This window comes from Caretta caretta, chromosome 9 (assembly GCF_965140235.1).
Source record: "Caretta caretta isolate rCarCar2 chromosome 9, rCarCar1.hap1, whole genome shotgun sequence".
Lineage (NCBI taxonomy): Eukaryota > Metazoa > Chordata > Testudines > Cheloniidae > Caretta > Caretta caretta.
The window spans coordinates 101,465,049-101,488,414 of NC_134214.1; the positions used below are offsets into that span (position 1 = coordinate 101,465,049).

The following is a 23,366-nucleotide window of genomic DNA, read 5'->3' on the forward strand; positions in this document are numbered from 1 at the left end:
AACGTGTTTTCACAAGAATTAAACTTAAAAGTGTAATAAGTTACAATATTTCTAAATATTATGAAAATTCTTCCAAGTTAAACACTGCAAAGATATTGGTATTTGCAAGTATGAGGATAATCAAATAATAAAATAGTCACCTGCAAAGGTTTTTGATAGTGGAGAGTGATAAACCAAATGCAAACTAGAATGCTTAACGTTGTCCTTTCCATTGCAGCAGTGCAGCATTATGAAGGTTTGGTCAATAAGAAAATTCATAGTCATAACTTGTGGGTTCATAAACTTTCTCCCATGACCTACTTTTAAATATTTATTTTAATAATTTATGGTTTTTAAAAAATTGAGGGAGTTCCTTCCACAACATTTTTATGCTGGGCTACAGCAAAAAGCTATAAGAATAGATATTTTCTAAAACCAGTATGGTATAACCTGTCAAAAACGAAAGGATAGTTGTGTACCCAGACAGATTTGCTACCTACCTAATTTCCAGGCACAAATGCAGACATTTGAAGGAAGAGCCAATGTGCTTCCCTTTAACACCTAGAGACTACATGTTGCTGCTAGCCCATTGAGCCTCACGCTATTGTAGTCACTTTATAGCATTGAAACATACTTGTTCTGCTTAACATTTCAATAACTATGATCTTCTTCTTTTATCTTTACTGATGGATTTTTTTTTCCATAGTGGGGGTGTTCCAAATATTGACAACTGTCTGTTTTATCACAGCTTTCAACCGTTCCTCTCGCCAGGACTATGGGGTAGTGGACCCTGGATTTACAATGAGGAGGAAAATGGAGCATTTAAGGGAAGAAAGGGAACAAATAAGACATCTTCGCAATGTACGTGCCCATGACTTGCTGTTTAGGCTCAAACTGGTGGGGCCACACCCTTGTTTGCTTACTTTTCTTTGCACCACCAGCATGTACTTGTTATAAAACCTGTCTACGTGGCCCAGGCAGTGCAAGGGTGATAACCGCAGCATTGTAACTCCGCTTTAGGAGGTTGTAGGTAGCACATCTCTCCTACCAGGGTAGGAAAGGGGGTGCAGCTGGGATACCCCTACACCATGTGAATCTGGGCCATACGTTTGGCCCTTGAGAGCCAAATGCTGTTGTAACATGGCACAAAGAGAATGGTACCCACCTCTTGACTAGTGAGCTGTACATTCTGGCATGTATCTGAAGAGTTGGCCCTGGGTTTTGAATCATCATCCCTGAATCATCAGACATGCTTTGGGGGAAGGACCTTAACTGAAAAGAGTGTGAATAATGCCATGTTGGATCTAAATTTCAGTGTTTTGAAGAAATGTTTTCCTATATGCCTCTATTCAGAAAATCATTTTGTAAGTTACATTCTTAATTATTTAAAAAAGGTTAACTTTTTATGCAGCTACTAAATAATGGTTAAATAACAGAAACTTAGAACAGTCAGTTCTTCTTGATGATGTGTTAGTTATATTTTTAATTCATCCTCAGATTCCCAGCTGCACGTCATCAGAGGCTGCACACATGTAAAGAGCACATGATGTACAGAGATGTCACTTAAACACTGAATCCATATCCTATATAATACCATGATAGCAGCTCATCTCCTGCTGTAGTAGCAATTTGCTCATGTCCAGTTAAGCTGTTTAGGAGAAGCTCAGCTCCTAAGATGATTAATCTAGTGTGCTTCCTGCCCCTTTTTCCATGAAGGCTTGTAATTTGTGTGGTGAATAGCACTTCTTCCTTCCTCCGACTCTCTTGCTACACAAGTGTAGGTACTTCCATCCCTCACCACTCCATTATCACTTGTCGGATGGCTGACACCCCACGTCTGCAAAATATGTTTTCACTCCAACCATCTCTGGGTGTGTCTGTGTGGGTATGACCCCCAGAGTAGAAGAAGAATAGCATGTACTATGGGCTCTTCTGTTTTACAGAATCTTGAATCGAGGTTGAAAGTCATTTTGCCGGATGACATTGGAGCAGCATTGATGGATGGGGTTGTTCTTTGCCATCTAGCCAATCACATAAGGCCACGTTCTGTTGCAAGTATTCATGTACCATCACCAGCAGTGGTGAGTCAGCTCTACATCCTTTTTATTCTATCTGAAGTGAAAGCAAACTGTTGGAATTCAGCACTAGAAAACTGTGAATTATCTTCGCTATTTTAAATGGTTATATTATCAATTTTCATTTTATTTCAGGATGCAATAAACAAGTATTTGGTGCTACATTAAGGCTCAAGGGTTTAGCAGTCTGTTATGTACTATGTCCTTAAATTAGTTTTCTAACTTTGCTTGTTTCTAATACAACTGTTACTGAATTTGCATCATAATTATAAAGTCCTTTTATAAATGCGTAACAAAGATCTAACATCCTATCTTTACAGCCTAAACTCAGTATGGCAAAGTGCAGAAGAAATGTTGAAAACTTTCTTGATGCTTGTAAAAAATTGGGCGTGCCACAGGTATACTAATCACTTTATTGATTAATATACTTATTAATAATCACAGACAGGATATGTCAGCATTTACTTTTCTGGGTTATCTAGAAAGCCTAGAGCAGTGAAATAGGAATTGGGAGACCTGTGTTCCATTCCTGGCTCTGCAGCTGGCTTGCTGGGTGACCTTGGCCAGGTCACTTCCCTATGCCTCAGTTTCAGGGGATAACGATCGTGACCTTCTTTATGAAGTGCTTTGAGATCTACTGATGAAAAGTGCTAGAGAAGAGCTGTGTGTGTGTTTATCAGAAACCCTTAGTTTAGTGGCACATTGTGGCATGAATGGCAATATCTGCCTAGAAAAGATCTTGGACTAGAATGAAAGGAATTTTGCAGATCACGAGGTGCATTGGCAGAGCTACATAGAAGAAGCTTGCATGGCTCTTAACTGTACTAGCTCATCTCTAATCCTTGTTACTAGTCCCTCACTTTCATTTTACCCACGCTCCTTCTTCCACCTCCTCCATGAAGGGAAAAATTAAGGGCCACATTTTCTTCTGTGCATTAGGGGAGAGGAAGCTCCATGAGTCTATATTTGCAGTAGCCACATGACTGTTCTGCCAGTGGCCGTTTAACTCCACCTCAATAGGCCAGGAAAGTGGTTTAACCCTGAAAACCATAGTTCCTTAGCTATAGCCCTGTGCTTCTGCTCCCACTCTCCATATCAGCACCACTCCTGCAGAAGTCATGCTCCCAATGACTCTCCTACTGGCTGTAGAGAAAAAGGGTTCATGTTGAATGTAATGCTTATAAGAGAATTCCTATGGGTTAGGTGGGAGCTGATTCATTCTTGAGTTCTGGCAGATTGTAACCCTCCTTACAGCCAACTTGTACTGGAGCTTCTGCAAGGAGCAGGAAGGAAGAAGTCTGACACTGACCAGCACTACCCCGTTTTGCCTCACTCCATTTTGCTCCCTCTGTTTATGAAAGCAGGTGGGAGTCTCTGGCCCTAAATGGTCAATAAACTAAAACTGTCAGAACCTTCTAAGAAATAGTGTTTATTTCTTCTTAGTGTAACATTTTAATGAAACAGTCTTTAGTTTTTGTTTTGCTCTAATTTACTAATTGGTGCGTGTGATTTTTTCACACTGCAATTATCAGATCTTATGTGAGATATACTTAACTTCTGAGCACCTTGTCAGACTTAAAATCTTGCTGTAGCAATAGATGCATATGCAAACTTATTGACCAGAGAAGATTTCTACATGGATCTCTAATTAGTCATAGTGAGGTATTTGAGTGTTGAAGTCTTTTAAAAGTACACTTTTTACCCAAGCTGTGCAGAATGATTGACATATGATGCATGTACCATTTTATTTTTCAGGAAAGGCTTTGCCTGCCTCATCACATTTTGGAGGAAAGGGGTCTAGTGAAAGTTGGTCTTACAGTTCAGGCTCTGCTTGAACTACCTTCATCTAAAGCATCCCAGCTTTCCTCTGTGTAACCTGACTTTTGGAAACCAGACAACTTATCATTGATCTATTGATTTAGATTGCTGCCAAGCAGTTCAGCTTCCTGAATGGGAACATCCAAGCCATCAGAAGTAGTTTCTGCCCAGACACTTTAGACAGAGCCTTACTTTGAAGGGACACATAAAACTTTGATTTCAAACTGACTGTTACCTAAATATACAGTTATACTGATGTTTTAAAACTTGGATGCACGAGAGATTTTAACAACATCAGATTCTCTGTCCAGGTAATATAAGTTCCAAGTTTCCCATTAATGTTTCATGACATTATTTTTAAAAGCTAGATTTTTTTTTACTACATTGAAAATTCTGTTTAGTTTTGTTTTATACAGGAGAAAACACACGCACACACCAAACAAAGCCCTACTATAAAGTTTGTCAATCATTTGGATTAAATGTAAAGATAAAACAAAAACCAGCTACAGTATGATCGTGAAAATCTGAGTGACAGATCACATTTAATCCATTTTTGTTTCATATAGCTCTGTATTTGAGTTCTTTATTTCTTGCACTTCTGACTGTAATTTATATCCTTCTAACATCTCCAGTATTTAGTTGGATGTATGGTAATTACACAAAACATTATAGAGGGAAAAGGTGTATTTTCCAATCTTCTAAGTTTGTGCCAAACTATTTTTTCAGTTGTATGGTAGATTGTTTACATGTGAAGTGCCTGTGTAATTGATGACTCTTCATAGTCTTAAACGTTTTTGCAGTTTCTTTGTCTGACATAGATACAATGGGAATTTTAAAATATTTTAATAGTTTTTTGTAAGGTCAGTAATATGTGAAGATTTAAATGATGCTTCACGTTTTTGGTGTTAGGTGTTTTAAGTTGCACAATTGATTATGTTGTCTAATGATTGGAAAATAATGTAAATACATTTTATTTATGCTATTTAATTTGATAATACCCAATCACTTCTGTTTTAATGTATTATTAACAAAAATTGTCACTGAGAGTTATTTTCCTCGTTTGGGACAAACCATGACATCCATAGTTAAATAAGAAATATATGGACTAGTGACGCATACATAATAATCATTAAGGATGTTTTGATAAAGCCTCCAAAATCTCAGGTTTATGCTGTGACTTTCAGGATTTTGCATCATGTTGTTCCTGATTTTGCTTTAGTTTTTTACAATAACAGAAATCACCACAAGTTAGATTTTAAAAAAATTCAAGCTGGGAATCTTTATATTTTTCAGTGTTTACAGGTTTGTTGAGAGGGACTTATTTTGGAAATAACCACCTGTATCATCACACTTTTGCACCAGTGCTTCTCATTTTCACCAGTGTCACCAATTATCAATACTTAATTCTGTGCTGAGAATATCAAACTCTTGGGAACAAATGTTTAAAAAAAAAAAAAATTAAATCCCCACAACAGAAGCTTTCTGGAACTTCTGGGTTTAAGTACTTGTTTGATTCTACAACTTTTCTGACTGATTTTTCCCATGGTGTTCTGAGAACTTTCAGAACGATGGACAGTTGACTCCCTTTCTTTCTATCTCTTCCGCTTCCTCCCAAACAAACAAGTTTACCTTCTTAGTAAATATGTGACTCGCTCAAAAATGTTGGGTTCTGGGTATGTCACCGTTGTATTTTTAGACTGTTGCTTTAGACCAAGGGTAAAACCTTGTGTGCCAGATGGTGTAAAAAAAACTAAGTTGTACTCTTGTGCCAATTGACCTAACGCTATTTCATTTCATTTTGCTAAGGAATGAGGAAGAAAATATTGCTTTATTTCTTCCTTACTCGCTTTAATTGAAGCATCAAAGCCAGTTGAGAAGAAAATAAAAATCCCGATGGCTAAAAGATTTAGAAGATAAAATTATTTTAATGTTCTTTAACTAAAATCCATTGAAATAAAAAGAACAGGAGGACTTGTGGCACCTTAGAGACGAACAAATTTATTTGAGCATGTAGCTCACGAAAGCTTATGCTCAAATAAATTTGTTCGTCTCTAAGGTGCCACAAGTCCTCCTTTTCTTTTTGCGAATACAGACTAACACGGCTGCTACTCTGAAACCTGTCATTGAAGTAAAAGTAATTCATGGGCTCTTGTTAACATATGCTATTGTTTATAGAGTGCATTCTCAAATACAGCTCATTTAAAAAAAGCCATGCCCTCCTTTACAAAATCATGTACATTAAAATATCATTTAAACAGGTACTCATGCAGAAACTGTAATTGGCTCCATATAATGTTCGGCCATTCAAATAAGTAGTTTCATTTATCTTTCCTCTGAATTATCCTTTTTTATTGTTTATCTTAATTCATATTCATAGGAGAGGTCCATTTTAAAAAAGAATGGGTCAATGTATTCTCATTTCACATAAATACAATATCGGGGGGAAAATAAATGTAGCTGAGCTGACAGTGAACGAGGAAATTTAGTTCAGCAAGCAGATTGGTGTTGGTTACTTTTGCTGTATTTTAATAGCTGAAGAATTACCTGATCATTCAAAGAGAGGAAAAAATGTTCCATATTAACAACTGTTACCATCTTGCAGTTTTTTATACATACCCTCTTGACTACAAAAATAGCAATTCCTGTTTCAGTAGTGTTAACCACAGACTTGCTGGTGGCAAAGACATTAAGTTAAGTTTCAGACTTGTCTAACGATCATCTAAATTGGATAATGCAGGTGTGTGTTGGACTGTTTAAATACATTCACCAATCCTGAATGAAACTTCAGTTTTCCTGATGGAATTAAGTTTCCTCTGTAAAGTTTTCTGAATACAGTGCAAGCCTCACTTAAGACAACTTCTAGTCACTTAGTTTTTGTTGATCCCTTGTGGAGTATTGCAATATGTCAAGAGAAGATTACATTCTGACTTAAAATTTTAACATTAAGAAGTCTAGCTGTCAGTGTAGTACACTAGTTTCACTTAAAAATAAATAAATAAATAAATAAAAGTTAGCACAGTTGTCCCTAAGTAGCTTAAAATAATTTGTCAGATTTATTTGGGCATAAGCTTTCGTGGGTAAAAACCCCACTTCTTCAGATGCATGACTCCATGCATCTGAAGAAGTGAGTTTTTTTACCCACAAAAGCATCTCCTCCTGCGCAGGGATCCAGAGGGGAAAAACAGCCTGATGCTGGGTCCCAGGCTTGTACGGAGTTTTCTGTGTGCTGCCACCTCCTTTCTTCAGGGCGTGCTAGGAACCGCAGCTGCCCGAACCCTACCTCTCTCTCCAGCAGTGTATTGGAGAGACGGACTTTGCTGGCCCCTACTGGCAGCCAGCAGCTGTGCAGCGCCAATTCTGCAGGGAGAAAGGAAATTCTGCCCAGAACATTAATTCTGCACAAATTCTGCATTGCGCAATGGTGCAGAATTCCCCCAGGAGTGGAGTAGTAGCAGCTGCAGAAGAGACTGAAAAAGGAGTTAATACAGCTCCATGTTTTAAGGAATGGAGAAACAATACCTCCAATCTGAAAATGGGGGAGGCATTGGTGTCTACAGCGCTTCTTTTCCCCTCACCTCAGAATTCAAAATAAACCCCACAACTGCAGCTTTGGAGGGCAAGGTTCCTTAGGTTGATATTGAATGAATTCTAGATTTCCATGCAGAAATCAGGGTTCTGATCAGGATGCAGTGTGGCTGGGCCTGGCCATTCCCTTGGGTTAGCCCAGCCCACTTGGTGGAAGTAGCAGTCCCTACCCTCCTTCCACGTACAGACAAGGGGAGAGCAGCCTGTAGAAGGATGCTCCTAGCTGATGGAATTAACTGTAATATTGCATGTTTCGATTGTTTCTAAACGTCTTTAATCATAAGAAGCCATCATCAATCCTTTTATTTATTATCTATTTCTAGCCACATCTGCTTACAGATCCACTAACTTCACCCTCTCTGCCCCCAGTAGCCTGTCTTCTCCTGACTTTTCCATGTGGGAAACTGCCTCTGCTCTGCACTGGGGCATCAAATGGAGTGAAGAGATCCCAGCATCCTGCACATTTGAAACACTGTGTTTCCACTTTGTGTAGGACCTTCTCTGGCTACTCAGATTGGGCCCTATTTGGTGGGGGCTTCAGAGCACTCAGCATTGGCTTGACTTGAATAGGAATAGAGTTATGCCAACAGTAAGAGCTTTAGGAAATCTCACTCATTACCTTTTGACGAGTAAACTATCATAGGAGTTATTCACGTGCTGTTTATTGAGCATTCAATTTCAAGTTACCCCAAGATAATATAAAACTATAATATTCATTTTTATTATTATTTGTCTGAACATATCAAAATGTTTTCTTTGGCCCCATATGTTTCTTCTGTTCCCCCAAAGATTGGCAGGATATTTGGATGGCTCCAATGTATAATGTAAGAATGTTTTGTCCTTTTAAGGAATAAGATATCTCAGCTAAGGCATTTCTAAGTGATTATAGCATGTTTTAAGTAGTGGCATTAAAGTGCTTAGTTCAGAGTGACTGAATGACTTCGAACTGTCTCAGAAATACACTTACTAAAGTGTCCCAATAGTTTACATATAAACAATCTATATCCTGGGAATTGGTCCTGCTTCAAGCAGGGGGTTGGACTAGATGACCTTCTGGGGTCCCTTCCAACCCTGATATTCTATGATTCTATGAATTAAAGGCTGGACTGATTAGATCTGTGACTTTGATTGTCATGGCACACAGGAGTGCAAGTCATTGACAGACCATCAAAAAGGCTCAGCTGTGTCCAGATTTCTAAAGCCCTTCCATAACATAAGCAGGGTCCTAAATAATGTACTGTATAAAGGAACAAATTAAGAAAGGAAATAGTAATAATTTAACTGACATGAATAGTAAGGAAGAGTAACAAGAAGGGTTTCTTCAGGTATGTTGGCAACAAGAAGAAAGCCAAGGAATGTGTGGGCCCCTTACTGAATGAGGGAGGCAAACTAGTGACAGAGGATGTGGAAAAAGCTAATGTACTCAATGCTTTTTTTGCCTCTGTTTTCACTAACAAGGTCAGCTCCCAGACTGCTACGCTGGGCATCACAAAATGGGGAAGAGATGGCCAGCCCTCTGTGGAGATAGAGGTGGTTAGGGACTATTTAGAAAAGCTGGACGTGCACAAGTCCATGGGGCCGGACGAGTTGCATCCGAGAGTGCTGAAGGAATTGGCGGCTGTGATTGCAGAGCCATTGGCCATTATCTTTGAAAACTCGTGGCGAACCGGGGAACTCCCGGATGACTGGAAAAAGGCTAATGTAGTGCCAATCTTTAAAAAAGGGAAGAAGGAGGATCCTGGGAACTACAGGCCAGTCAGCCTCACTTCAGTCCCTGGAAAAATCATGGATCAGGTCCTCAAAGAATCAATCCTGAAGCACTTGCATGAGAGGAAAGTGATCAGGAACAGCCAGCATGGATTCACCAAGGGAAGGTCATGCCTGACTAATCTAATCGCCTTTTATGATGAGATTACTGGTTCTGTGGATGAAGGGAAAGCAGTGGATGTATTGTTTCTTGACTTTAGCAAAGCTTTTGACACGGTCTCCCACAGTATTCTTGTCAGCAAGTTAAGGAAGTATGGGCTGGATGAATGCACTACAAGGTGGGTAGAAAGCTGGCTAGATTGTCGGGCTCAACAGGTAGTGATCAATGGCTCCATATCTAGTTGGCAGCCGGTATCAAGTGGAGTGCCCCAGAGGTCGGTCCTGGGGCCGGTTTTGTTCAATATCTTCATAAATGATCTGGAGGATGGTGTGGATTGCACTCTCAGCAAATTTGCGGATGATACTAAACTGGGAGGAGTGGTAGATACGCTGGAGGGGAGGGATAGGATACAGAAAGACCTAGACAAATTGGAGGATTGGGCCAAAAGAAATCTGATGAGGTTCAATAAGGATAAGTGCAGGGTCCTGCACTTAGGACGGAAGAACCCAATGCACAGCTACAGACTAGGGACCGAATGGCTAGGCAGCAGTTCTGCGGAAAAGGACCTAGGGGTGACAGTGGACGAGAAGCTGGATATGAGTCAGCAGTGTGCCCTTGTTGCCAAGAAGGCCAATGGCATTTTGGGATGTATAAGTAGGGGCATAGCGAGCAGATCGAGGGACGTGATCGTTCCCCTCTCTTCGACATTGGTGAGGCCTCATCTGGAGTACTGTGTCCAGTTTTGGGCCCCACACTTCAAGAAGGATGTGGATAAATTGGAGAGAGTCCAGCGAAGGGCAACAAAAATGATTAGGGGACTGGAACACATGAGTTATGAGGAGAGGCTGAGGGAGCTGGGATTGTTTAGCCTGCAGAAGAGAAGAATGAGGGGGGATTTGATAGCTGCTTTCAACTACCTGAAAGGGGGTTCCAAAGAGGATGGCTCTAGACTGTTCTCAATGGTAGCAGATGACAGAACAAGGAGTAATGGTCTCAAGTTGCAGTGGGGGAGGTTTAGATTGGATATTAGGAAAAACTTTTTCACTAAGAGGGTGGTGAAACACTGGAATGCGTTACCTAGGGAGGTGGTAGAATCTCCTTCCTTAGAGGTTTTTAAGGTCAGGCTTGACAAAGCCCTGGCTGGGACGATTTAACTGGGAATTGGTCCTGCTTTGAGCAGGGGGTTGGACTAGATGACCTTCTGGGGTCCCTTCCAACCCTGATATTCTATGATTCTATGATTCCAAGTAAAATCTTGGCTCCATTGAAGTCATTGGGAGTTTTGCTAGTGACTTCAATGGGACCAAGATTTCGCCCTCTGATCTTATGGAAACTGAAAGCCTACAGTATTTTGAAAACAAAATAAAGATCAGGAGAAGGTTTTATAAGAGTTAATGAGCCTGAGCAGAGGTTTGGGTGTGGAGGTCTCTAGCAGCGGTTTTTTAGATAATGCCACTGTAAATTTTAGGGTACTTCTAAAAGCTGTAAACGATTCACCTCTTTTCAGTTCTGTGGTAAGCCACAGAAAGCTCTAAAATATATACATTAATACATTTATATAGTAAAGTACTGTATTTTGTCATGTGCACTATTGAGAGAATTCCTCAGGAGCACAACTTTTGTACCACAAGAAGCTAAATAGCCTCAATTGTGGAGGTGGGGACTATAGTGAAAACTGCATTTTTCTTTAAGTGTTTGGTGACTTGGAGGCCATTCTCTTCCAAAAAAAAAAAATTGGCATTAAAGTCTATTGCCAGATTCAACCCATGCGAAGATGTATTCCATAAATATTTTCAGTTTTAAAATATATTTTCAAAACTACTGGTGTTCATTTTCACAGGCAGAGCATGTGAAAATGAAGTAAAGGATCACTTAAGCTCTGACGTTGTTTCCTTTTGATATTTTCTTAAATGCCAAAGCATAACATAGGGCTGCATTTTGTCTGGCTTTTTCAAAATAAGTCTGGATTCCAACACAGAGACAATAAAACACTTATTGAAATGAAATGCATCTTTACCAAATTCCAGCTTTCCCAACATCTTTTCCATAATTTGGTAAATGACAAAATGTCAAGACTTCGCTTTCATTAAAAGGTCTACTTTTACCATGGAACAATCTCATTAACTTTTGTCTCAGTTTAGTAGGTTCTAGTTTATATTTTCACTGGTAATTTGTACAAGATTTTTAGCCCTTCTTCCTGTTAAAAATTATTCTGCACTGGTTAGACATACTACTTCTTCGAGTGATAGTACATGTATGCACCATGCATCAGAGTCTGGAGATTTTTAGTGAGCAGTGTATGTTGGTCCACATACACAGTTTCTCTTCTCGAGTCTGCACCGAGGACGTATGAGGCAGAGCGGACTGACGCCTCTCCAATTCCTTCCACGTGGCCTGAGGTGGAATCTTCTGCATCCACAGCTGCTTCCATTGTTTTTTTCAATCTGTGTGTGAAACTACCCTCCCCCGATAGTTTTTAGTATTTGCACTATCTATTTACTATTTTCGAGTTGTAGTATTTAGTATAGTGTAGTTTAGTTAGTTTTTTCCCCACTTTGGAGAAATCCTCCTCCAAGGGTGAGGACTCTGCCCACAGCCCCAGGGTTTGAGAACTGTTTCCTGCCCCCCCGCTCCTCAGTGAGTGACCAACATCAATGCTGACTTTACTGTCTTGGCAAGGCTCACATCCCTGCTATGTGCAGTATCTGCTACTCCTTCCCCAAATTCATGAGGGTTGAGCACTCAGACTGAGAGAGAACCTCATGGGGAAAAAACATGAGACCCCAGTTGCATCCGGGCTGGGGACACCCCGTCTGTACACTGGTCTCAATCAACAGGCAGCATCTCTCTGAGCACAAAGTCAGGAGCCGAGGCTACAACCTGCAAGGCTAAAGAATCAAAGGGTTCTCGTGAGAGTATGGGGCACTCTCACAAGCACAGGGGCGAAGATCCTCTTCAGAATCTGACCTGAAGAGATCCTTCCCCAACTCCATCCAAGTTGGGTGAGTCCTTGCACACAGATCCTAAGGACTTAGGCCCAAGTAAACCTCTTCTACAGGAGAATGTGGCATGCAGGAGTACAGATCTGTTGCTACTGATCTTGGTGCCGACGTAGAAACCAAAAGACAGGCATCCACTACCTTCAGCATCCAGATCATACTCTGCACCAACACAGTTTCAGAAAAATCCAATGTCTACTGTAACCAGGGAAGTGTCTGATCCAGTGGCCCTGACCACCAAAACACCCTACACTATGTGGCGGTCTGAGACCTATGTCTCCCCAGGGGATATTTTCACTCTTGTGTCCTCAGTCCCCTCCCCTCTTACGTCCAACCTTATTTAGAGAGATCGTCGTACCGGAGGAGGAAACCATCTTGAGGGCATAGAGTTAATCTCCTTTCTCATATACGAACCTGAGTACCCATCCATTGGTATCAACGGTTCCAATGGTTAATCAGGAACCAAACTAGACATCAGATTGGTCAGGGGCTACATTTGAACCTCTACATCTACAAAAGGAGGCAAGTATGGACAGAATTTCCAGGAAATCAGGGTTCAGTCCTCTGTCAAAGTATGACTTTCCAAGGGACTGATGGTTCCTAATGCCATGGTGTCCACCCTACCCCACTCCCAACCAGTTGTCCTCTCTCAGTGGCATTACTGGGGCCCTAAGAGATTCTCTTACTCTTGGCACCCTGATCCACGAATGAACCTTACCTATGCTCTCCTACCCAATACCAAACAGCTCCATTGGAGTGTGAGGGGGAGGAAGTTGAGCCAGATCTGACTCTTCCAGTGGTTCTGGTGGCATCTCACATCATCCTACCTAGATTAAGCAGTCACCCCAATTGCTGATGATCATAGGCAATATCAGGAGCTCTCACAAAAAGTGTTGTCTTAGTTCCAGGTGCAGCTCAAGTAGGTTCAGGAGTCTCAGCACAGCTGTTGAATATCTTGCAACCCTCAGGTCCAAGTCAAGAGGCCTCCCAGTCAACAGTCATGGATCCAGCCAGGGTAGTGTGGTACGCTCCTGCCTCATGCACTCCCACCCCCAAAAAAGGCTGAAAAGCACTACTTCATTCCACTTAAAGAAGCAGGTTTTGTTCTCACATTCAGCACCCAACTTCAGCAGCCACTGAGGTCCGGGCCGCAACACCCCAAGATGACACCTTTGGACAAGGGTGCAAAATGCCTCAATCTCCTAGGGAGAGGGAGAAGTTTTCTCTTCAACAAGCCTTCAATTTCAAATTGCTGACAACCTGGCCCTCTTAGCAAAATATGATTTCACCAATTAAGGTGAGTATTTTGACTTCAAGGACAAACTCCCTCAGCAGGATAGAGCCCAATCCCAGAACCTAATTGATGAGGGTGAACTTTGTGGCCAAAATATTTCTTCAGGATGCAGTAGATGCTGCTGATATTGCTTCCAAAAAATGGCAACTTCAGTTATGAGGAGAGAATCCTAGTTACAGTCCTCACGTTTTCCTTGGGAGGTGCAAAGTACCATTGAAGATCTGCACTTTGATGAAGTTAACTTATTTAATTAAAAGACTGATGAGTCTCTTCCCTGTGTTGAGGACTTGAAAACAACACTTCACTCTCTGAACATCAATACCCTTGTCCCACAGGAAGCACCACAAACAAGTGTACAGGCCAAGATGGCCCCCTCACAAACCACCACAAGAGCGACCAAGGGTATAGAGACCAAGGTACACAGCTTCCTGAAGATCTACCACAGCTGATTCCAACCTCCTACCTAAGAGTTTCTTTTGACAAGACATGCAACATCTGCATTGCTGTGTTGATGCCTCATTATTCTGACCCTGCCCCCAAGTATTTGATGGCCACTTTATTCATTGCATCCCCAATTGGAGGGCAATAACAGACAAGTGGGTGCTGGAAATTATTCACTCAGGCTATACAATTGAGTTTACCTCCTACCCACAAACCTGCGTCTCAGCCCCTGAGCTCATGAGGCAATCCTACATGAGGCAGATCTTCTCCAGCAAGGAGCCATAGAACGAGTGCCACCTCATCATCAAGGGAAGGGATTCTATTGCCCAGTTTTCTTAGTTCCCAAAAAGGACAGAGAATAGAGACTAATTCTTGACCTACACCAATTAAATGTCTTCATCTGAAAATTAAAATTCAGCATGGTCACGTTGGCATCAATAATCCCCTGTCAGGAAGAGGGCAACATGGTTCACAGATCTTGACATGAAAGATGCTTGCTTTTCACTTAGGCATTCACCCGTACCTCATAAAGTTTCTCAGGTTCTTTCTTGGGCAAGATCTTTATCAAGTCAGAGTCTTTCTGTTCACATTAGATACAGGGTAATGGTGGCCCAGATAGGATAAGAGGTTAGGAAAGAAGTTATGTAAAGTACAGATTGGAGCTAGTGAGGAACAGTAAAAAATTAGAATCCCATTTAAATATAATACATGAAGGCAAACAACTGAATGTTGACAAATGTTGTAAGTGCTGATTTAAAATACTAGGAGTCTGAATAGCAGCATGGGTGAACTAAATTGCCTGGCATTAACTGAGGATATTGATGTAGCAGGCATCCAAGAAACTTGGTGTGATGAGGATAATCAATGGGATACAAAAATAACAGGATATAAAATGATTAAGTGTGTGTGAATTAGCTCTTACCGCTCAAGAAAGAGCTCTTGGAGTACATGTGGATAGTCTCTGAAAACATCTGTTCAATGTGCGGTGGCAGCCAAAAAGCTAACAAAGTTTGAAACCATTAGGAAAGGGACAGATAAGACAGAAAATATCATGTTACTTTATAAATCCATTATATGCCTGCTCCTGGAATACTGATGCCATTCTGGTCACTCCGTCTAAAAAAAAGATGCATTGGCATTGGAAAAGGTGCAGAGAAGGACAACAAAAATAATTAGGGGTATGGAACAGCATCCATCTGAGGAAAGATTTTAAAAGACTGGGACTGATCAGCTTAAAAAAAGAGAGAACTAAATGAGGGTGTGATGGAGGTCTGTAAAATCAGGACGGGTGTGGAGAAAGTGAATAGGGAAGTGTTATTTACCCCTTCACATAACACAAGAACCAGGGGTCACATGATGAAATTAATAGGCAGCAGGTTTAAAACAAAAGGAAGTACTTCACATAATGCACAGTAAACCTGTGGAACTTGTTGCCAGAGAATGCTGTGAAGGTCAAGAGTATCTAGTTCTTTTTTGAGCCCATGTTCATGGAGGATAGGTCCATCAATGGCTATTAGCCAGGATGATCAGGGATGCAGCCCCATGCTCTGGGTGTTCCTAAAGCTCCAGCTGCCAGAAGCTGGGACGGGATGGATTACTGAAAATTCCCCTGTTCTGTTTATTTTCTCTGAAGTATCTGGCACTGGCCACTCTCAGACAGCATGTTGAGCTACATGGCCCGTACGGCCACACTTACGTTCAAGGCAAATTCTCTGTATACCACTTTTCATAAAGAGACCTCTCTGCCTCTACCTGGAATTCATCCCTAAAATAATTTGAGTTTCACATAAAACAAACCATCCACTTTTTGGCATTTTTTCCCCCAAAACCTCAATGCTTCTGATGAGGAGAGTAGGCTTCACTCTCCAGATGTCCGACAGGCACTGGTGTTCTATGTGGAGAGAATGAAAGCAAATAGGAAACCACCGAGACTATTTAGCGCCTTAGCAGAGCCATCAACGACTCAAGCATTCTCTATGCACAGACTCTCTAAAAGGATCTCGAGCTGAATCTTTGCTACTAGCTAACATGTTTATCTCTCACATCCTGAAGGGGTGAGAGCCTGCTCCACTGGAGCCAAGACCACCTCTGTAGCATCTCTGAGATGTAATCTACTCGCTACAAGCAGTGCCTTCAGAGGTTCTGCATTGGTCCATACCTGTGTTGCAGATATGGCTGTGGGAATGGCAGTACTACAGACATGCATACCATCTTCATCCTTGCTCCCACCTCCTGTTTGACTGCTGCTTACTAATTTCCCATGTGTGGAGTACACCTAGGAACCATCACTCAAAGAAGAAATGGAGGTAGGTTACCTGTTACTGGAGGTTCTTTGAGATATATGGTCCCTAGCTGTATTTCACTACCCACTCTCCATCCCCTCTTTGGTGGCTGATGACTGGATTCATGGTAAGAGAACAAACTGAAGAGGCATCATCCTGCACTGCCTTCATACCCTCCGTCAGAGCACCATGAGGAGAGCAACTGTGCACATGCAGACCAACGGACATTGCTTACTAAAAATCTCTGGACTTGTACATGGTGCATATGCTTACCCATGTATGAAACACAGATAGGGACCACGCATCTCGAAGAACTTCTAGTTACAGTTAAGCAACCTCCCTTTACCATTTTCTGCACCAGCTTAGACCAAAGGGTGCATCCTTTCTTTAAATGAGCATTTTGAAACACTGGTCTGTCATGTCCAACAATTTCCAGCTGAAAATGAAATGCCTGATGTTTTAAAAAGTCACACAAAAATAAAGGAACACCACTCTGATCTGAAATTGTAAAGGAAAATTCTAGTGGTCCATATACAAGAGGATATGTGCAATTTTTGTGTGGTATAGAATTTCCAGCGGGGTGTATGCTGGCTGTATCCCAGACCAGATTATTCAGAAGACAGGTTAGCCTGGTGAAGCGAATGGGGGGAAGAAAGATGGTTTGGAATTACAATATAGTTTTAGGGGGGAAAGGATCACCTCCTAATTCTGGACCCACATCTCTCTGTACAGGCTATAGTAGGTATAGAATTTGCTTCCTCAGTTTCCCAAAGGCTAAGGACTCTGTTCCTCTATCCTAGTCCTGCAGGAAGGTCCTGGCTTTCTCATTTTAGGTCTGTCAAGAGTCCCTTCCAGTTGCCCCTTCCCCTCCCTGTGTGCCCGTGCTTGTGGGATGATGGAGAGTAGCATCCGCTGGCCTCCTCTTCATCTCACTGACTGACAGCTCCATTTCAGAGCTCAAAAACAAGGTGGGAGGCATTCAGGTCACAAAAAGTCCTTTAAATGTATTCCCTTTCTGACAGTCCTCAAGGAAAGAACGCTCCCTTCCCATCCTTCTGTGCACATCCACTTTCCCTAGAGCACTGGGCAGTGGATAGAACCAGTGCCTTCTCCAAGATCATTTCTGCAAACACAATTGCTGTATACAGATAAGGGGGCTAGGGTTTTGTGGCTGTGAAAACCCAAATCCTCTTTTGTGGAGCATCTGAAGGGGCAGTACCCTCTCTGCCTAGAGAGCAGAATATCTTAGTCAAGAAAGACCAGAATAATTATTTGGGGAAAGTGAGGCATGAGTGGGCATTTTCCAATAATTTTCACTCCAAAAATACTGGTATATTGGACTCCTGAAAGGAATGCTTGTTAGGGGAGCGTGCAGTGCTTCAAACTAGAAGAAATTTCCCTGGAGTTAAGACTGCTTCTTGACTCTAGTTTGTGAGCTACTATACAGTAGTTGTAACCGTATGAAAAGAAATAGTATTAACACTCTTGGCCATTACATGTGCAACACACAGTGAAGCATAATATACACACAGTGCGTTTATAGAGGTCTCTACAAACCTGTGGGCAAAACGTGTATATAAAATGCACAGGTTTGTTTTTTTTAAAAGCACAATAAGTCTTATGTGCAGTTATTTTGGTGATAGAAATGTGAAAAGAAAACATTACACTTTTATTTCTAACATGAAAATTGTTTTCTCTACATTGGCCCTGTGGTTAAAATAGAGAAGCTTCCTTCTCAGTTTAATCTCTGACAATGGTTTTAATTTTTACTTCATAGACTAGAGCTTTGTATTGACTGATTTTAAAAGATATTGTCTCTAGGGCGTTTCTGTTAAGTCTTAAATTGTAGTTTTATACTACGCTGTGTTTCACTCTCATTTTCTTTATTCCTTAGTTTTTTAAAACATGCTTTAGTTTATAAAGCCACCTAAAGATAATTTTTAAGGCTGGTAGGAGAAAACAGTAACAACCATGATGGCATCAGTCACTCTGAATGATATTCTAATTGCTTTTAAAGTAAATTAATGTTTTTTTAAACACGGGTTCTTTAAGTATAAGTTCCTTCTGTTCCACGCATCAGAATGCCAGTCCTTGAAAAGTTTTACAAAACATCTCCCTCACTTTTCTAACAAGTCTTAAAATAGAGGAATTGATTAATTCGAATACAAATTAAATCCCAGTGGGTGAAATTCTAGCCCCATTGAAATCAATGAGAAAACTCTCCTTGACTTCAGGGAAACTAGGCTTTCCCCTGTGTGTTTATAACTGAGCTACATAGCAACCCATTTAAAACAATCTGTTGGTGCTTAAAGCAAAGTTAAGGCTTTCCCCCCAGTGGAAGTGTAGTACCATCATAAAGCCAGACAGATCAAATATGTGAAGGTAACCACAAAAGTGTGGGATTTTTTGTTCTTTTAAATCAGTAAAATCTGCCCAGAATGGCAGTGCTTACTTTGGGCCTGACCATGTTGCTGCGCACATGGAATTAACACTGAGCAATGGGAGTTCTGTTGGTAGAGCACATGCAGGATCAACCCTTTATTTGTAAGTATTAGTACAGTTTTGTTTACTGAACCCATGTACTGTAGTAAGCATTGATAGGGCATTGCCACAAGAGTGGGAATTTCCAAGTTGCCACTGTTCTGTGTTGCATCTACAGTATATGCATATGTTTGTCCTGTTTGTGTAGTAATTACGCAAACATTGTAAAGGGATTGTTTGGTGAATAGTGTGGGATTAATGTGAATTAACTTTTAACTATTGTGTAATCTGTAGAACCAAGAAAATGTGATTGCTTAAAAACCATGTTAAATTATCACTTGGTCAGTATTCATATATTTTGTTTTTTGAACCTTTTTCCTGATTATAAAACTCAGAAAACACAATGTAACCAAATCAGCAAAATGTAATGTACGCAAAATTTACAAAGTAATTCTGAGACAGATATCTGGAAAGCGATCATATAAGTAGCAGCAAATGCTTAAATTGTGGAGTTATAATACAACTATTTGATATTGCCTTTTAATTCATTCTGCATTTCATGTTCTGTAAATCCTTTTCCTCAGTTTTAAGTTCACCTATGTGTACAATACTGGATCTTATGTCTTTTTTCAGGACTTCCATTATTGCTGGAGCTTCCAACATGTACATGTTTCTTTGAAAAACAATCCTACTGTTATTTTTTGTAAATAGTTTTGTATTGAATTTGCATGGATAAAACCCACATGTCCAAAACCAGTGTACATATTCTATGTATAAAATAGACTGTTTCATAATTTCCACGTCGTCAAGTTATTCATTTTAATCTTTTATATCTTATGGTATATAACTTATCAAATTCTGATTTACCTATTGTTTAGTTAAAGCCTCTTTTAAAGGCCAGTACTGATGTTTAAGAGGCAACAATGAAGACTTTTTGCATCACAGGTTTTGTTCTCTTAACAGTTAACATACTTTTTTCTGCCACAATACTTTGTGTATAGAAAGACCTTCTTATGGGTAGTAGAGTTTATGTGATGTCTTGTTTGACCAACAGTGCACAACCTGTGAAGACAAAGAGATCCTCACTCCTAGTGAGGACTCTTTGATGTGGAATCGTTCCTAATTTATATTACGTAAGACCAACAATTGTCCTGTAGGTTGTATATTTGAGGACCAGCTCATCTATGTGTTTTCTGGATCCTTCTAACGTTTAGTTGCTCTGATAGTAAAATCATAATCTAAGATACAAGACTTCAATGCTGATGGCACTCTCTTCTCTGTTGCCTGTTTTTAGCTTTTAGTTTATTTTTTTTTTAAACTGAGATTTCCTTGGCCGTAGCTTTCCTGAACACTAAAAGCATGAAAGCTTCCCTTTTGCATAGGGGTTGTTTTGTTTTTGGTTTGTTTGTTTGTGGTTGTTTTTTTTGGGGGGGGGGTGGTTCATTATGTAAGATTTGGTATCTTGCAGCAAAGCCTAGTCTTCCATTCTGCTATTATGAAGCCCAATTTGCGAAATTATGAAGTAGAAATTGAGAAAAAGCATGACAAAGAAAGTGGATCAAATCCCTTGGAGAAAGCTTGTAAGCAGGTATTAAAAGAATTCTTTTGTAGCAAAAATTCAAGGTTTTAAGGTTTAAACATAAAATGTTCTTTGGTTAAGTCTGATACCCAGTTTCCACACAGTCACGGAGACAGGTCAGTACTGCATAAAGGATATTTAATAATCTAAAAATCTGCAATCTCCAGGTGGAGGTGTTTCTAGAGAAACTGAGCATTCAGGGGGCTCTCGAGAGAGAGGTGTGAGGAGAAGGTTAATTTATTAGGCCAAGGGGACCCTGTTATTCTTGCTTTTAGGGTGCCACCTGCTGGCTACATAGCTCAGACCAGGGCAGTGCGTACTGTTTTTCTATTCACCACCTCTGTTAAAGGCAGTACAAAAGGCAGACGCTCTTGGCAATACTGTTGATGAAGAGGACTTTATAGCACTGCGTGTGTTTTCTAGAGAATATTGCAACAATACCTTTTCCCTCTTAGCTGGTAATGCAGCCATCATTTATGCAAACATCGTTTGTGTACTTATGCAACCTTTCTTTTCACATCTCACTAGCCTGGGCAGTGACACAGGAATCTTTGTTTTCATGTGGTTCTTGTGCAATACCTGTCTGTTTTTCTTTCCTGTGGACTATTTGTGACTCATTCTGTGTACAATTCCTTCATCACACATCCTTGACTATTGCAAGGAAGAGCTTAACTCTCCATTTGTGTTTTGAAGTCTCCAGTGCTTCTCAAGGTGGTCTTTTAACCAGTCATGCAACACACGTTCTCATTCACATAAAGTCTGTTTTTTTAAATCTTCTTTCAGTGGCCACATGACAAGCAGCTGATGTCTCTCAGCTTCCAACCATCGTGCTGTGATTGTTCGATTGAGATTCTTTATCCTGACCTTGGCATTTGAAAAATTTCCCCCTCTAATTGTGTGCAGGGGCAAGAGTTTGTGGAAGCTGCAGAAAGAGGATTTTTGTGCACAGTTGGCAATTATGAACATACTACAGTCCCTATTTAAACCGCAACATTCCAGTACCTTTTGCTTGTGGAATCACCATAAAATGTAAATAACAAAACAAAAAACCAACCTTCAACATATCATGTTTGTGAGACTATATTAAACTGAAATATCGATCAAGGTATAATTTGCTACATATTTAGCATTTCAGATAGCTATTAAAAAGTTTGAAGTGATTTCTGTATATCTTAGAGTTCTTTTTTAAAAAGGTTGCTTGCTATTTCAGCATGTCAAAACTATTCCCAAAACGCATATGTAATAATTTGTTTGCTTTATTTCCAAACGAGGGCTCTGTCAGGATGGAAATCTCATAATAATAAATGTTCTGATCTGACAGCTAAGGAGAAAATTGATTTATATCCTAATTTACAAAGTCATTTCAACACATTTGCCTTTGTAACTGAACAATAAACATCTCTGTAGGGGAGCACAATGATAACTTGCAGGTAGTAACTAGTACAGTGTAAAAAGAATTAGAAAACATTAATTACCTGTGAACTTCAGAACTACGTTAAAGATTTAAATGTGTATCATTATAACCTCATTTGTATTTTAATAGGAAAATGTTACAATTACCAGCCTGTATATAGTAATTCCTTAACCTTTTCAACTGATATTTTAAAATGTGATGAATTTATAAAATGATTTGAACATTGTATTTTTCAACTGCTCAGTAAACATCTGTCCTTCCAGGATTTTAACATTGGGTTTATTATAAAATGGTTCTCTCTTTAGTATAACAAAAATGACATGTATTTGTACACACATAAAATGGAATATATGTTAGTGTCCCATAAAGGTTTTATCAGCACGAGGTTGGGATGTTGTCGTTATTCATGGAGTGGACATAACTTTTTATGGCCCTTTTTAACTCTCCAGCAATCAAAATATAGCCTGGTAAAGAGAGAATTTTTCTACTAGTCATTTAAGAGATGAAAATATCCAATTTCATAATCAAGGTAAGTTCCCTTGAGATAATGCAGAGGCCCCCACATCACTGCTTCGCCCGGTACAATACACCAAGGAAACCATAGGAATTACTTGGAGTTTGAATGCATCAAGATGCTGAAGCGGGTTTTGCTTAGCTCTGTTTTTGTAATATATCTATTTGTATATTCCTTTAATTTCCAGTTACTTCTAAGATTGTCATAATGTCATGAAAAGTAGCAGAGTCCTGCAGGGGAGTAAGACTTAAAAGTGAACGGTAACCTTGGGTATTAGCCAACTGCAACTCTGGATTGAATCCATTCACAAGAAGTGCTCCCAGCCTGTATTACTCATATGGCATGAGACTCTAGGCTCCATGGGTCTTCTCCTCTGCTTCACGTAACCTGTCTGGGCCTGCTGAATGCTCAGGCTGACCTGAGAAGCTGGCCACAGGAGCAGAGATGACTCCTCATCTGCATCTCCAGCAGCCAAGGACTCACTGCCATCTTGTCGTGCTAGCTCCATGCTAGCCAGCCGAACAGCTCAGCAGAGTGCCGTTGCTGACTTTAGCAGCCCATTACCACTGCAGCCACTTCCTGAGGGAGCTTCTTGTGGAGGTGTTGTGAGAGAGATGAGAATGGGTCACTCTACTGGATAGACACCCTTCCCTCCCCCTCCCTCCCCCCCGCCGCACACATAGGAGATGCTCCTCCCCAACACAATTAGAAAAAAAGCTTGTCGGGGAGGTTGACCACCTGTGGGTCCTCATAGTTGGGCTTTCCAATGAGCATGGAGGAGGTTCATGCCAACAAAGCCTCTGCAGCCACCTACCAGTTCTGTACTACCCGTTGCCCAAACTTTCCAACTGCATGCTGCTAGGGCCTTGGTCACACTACTTTTATCTTCCAAATTACGGATGCTAATGTGTAACGATAACTTTTGTACCTCACCTTGGCTTGGCTTTTAGTTTACAGCTGTTTGGATTTCCTAGTTTCCAGGCTCCCAGAGGTAAGTGGATTTTGTTTTCTAATTTTCATATTGAAATTAAGCTGGTC

The 23,366-nt window shown here is 40.4% G+C and overlaps 1 protein-coding gene across 11 annotated transcripts in view; it reads left to right on the forward strand.

Moving 5' to 3' along the window:
* LRCH2 (leucine rich repeats and calponin homology domain containing 2) overlaps nt 1-22,198 on the forward strand; it is a 100,636-nt gene extending 78,438 nt beyond the window's left edge. For 7 of the 11 annotated variants that reach the window (XM_048863018.2, XM_048863019.2, XM_048863021.2 and 4 more), the window contains 4 exons: nt 728-840; nt 1,923-2,060; nt 2,375-2,452; nt 3,810-5,035. In XM_048863018.2, the coding sequence (XP_048718975.1) occupies nt 728-840; nt 1,923-2,060; nt 2,375-2,452; nt 3,810-3,929 (449 nt within the window). In that variant the 3' untranslated portion in view covers nt 3,930-5,035. Of the gene's footprint in view, nt 1-727; nt 841-1,922; nt 2,061-2,374; nt 2,453-3,809; nt 5,036-7,780; nt 8,889-8,915; nt 19,618-21,183 lie in introns of those variants that run through there. The other 4 variants (XR_012670055.1, XR_012670057.1, XR_012670056.1 and 1 more) reach the window with 4 other exon arrangements.
* The last annotated feature ends 1,168 nt before the right edge of the window (nt 22,199-23,366 follow it).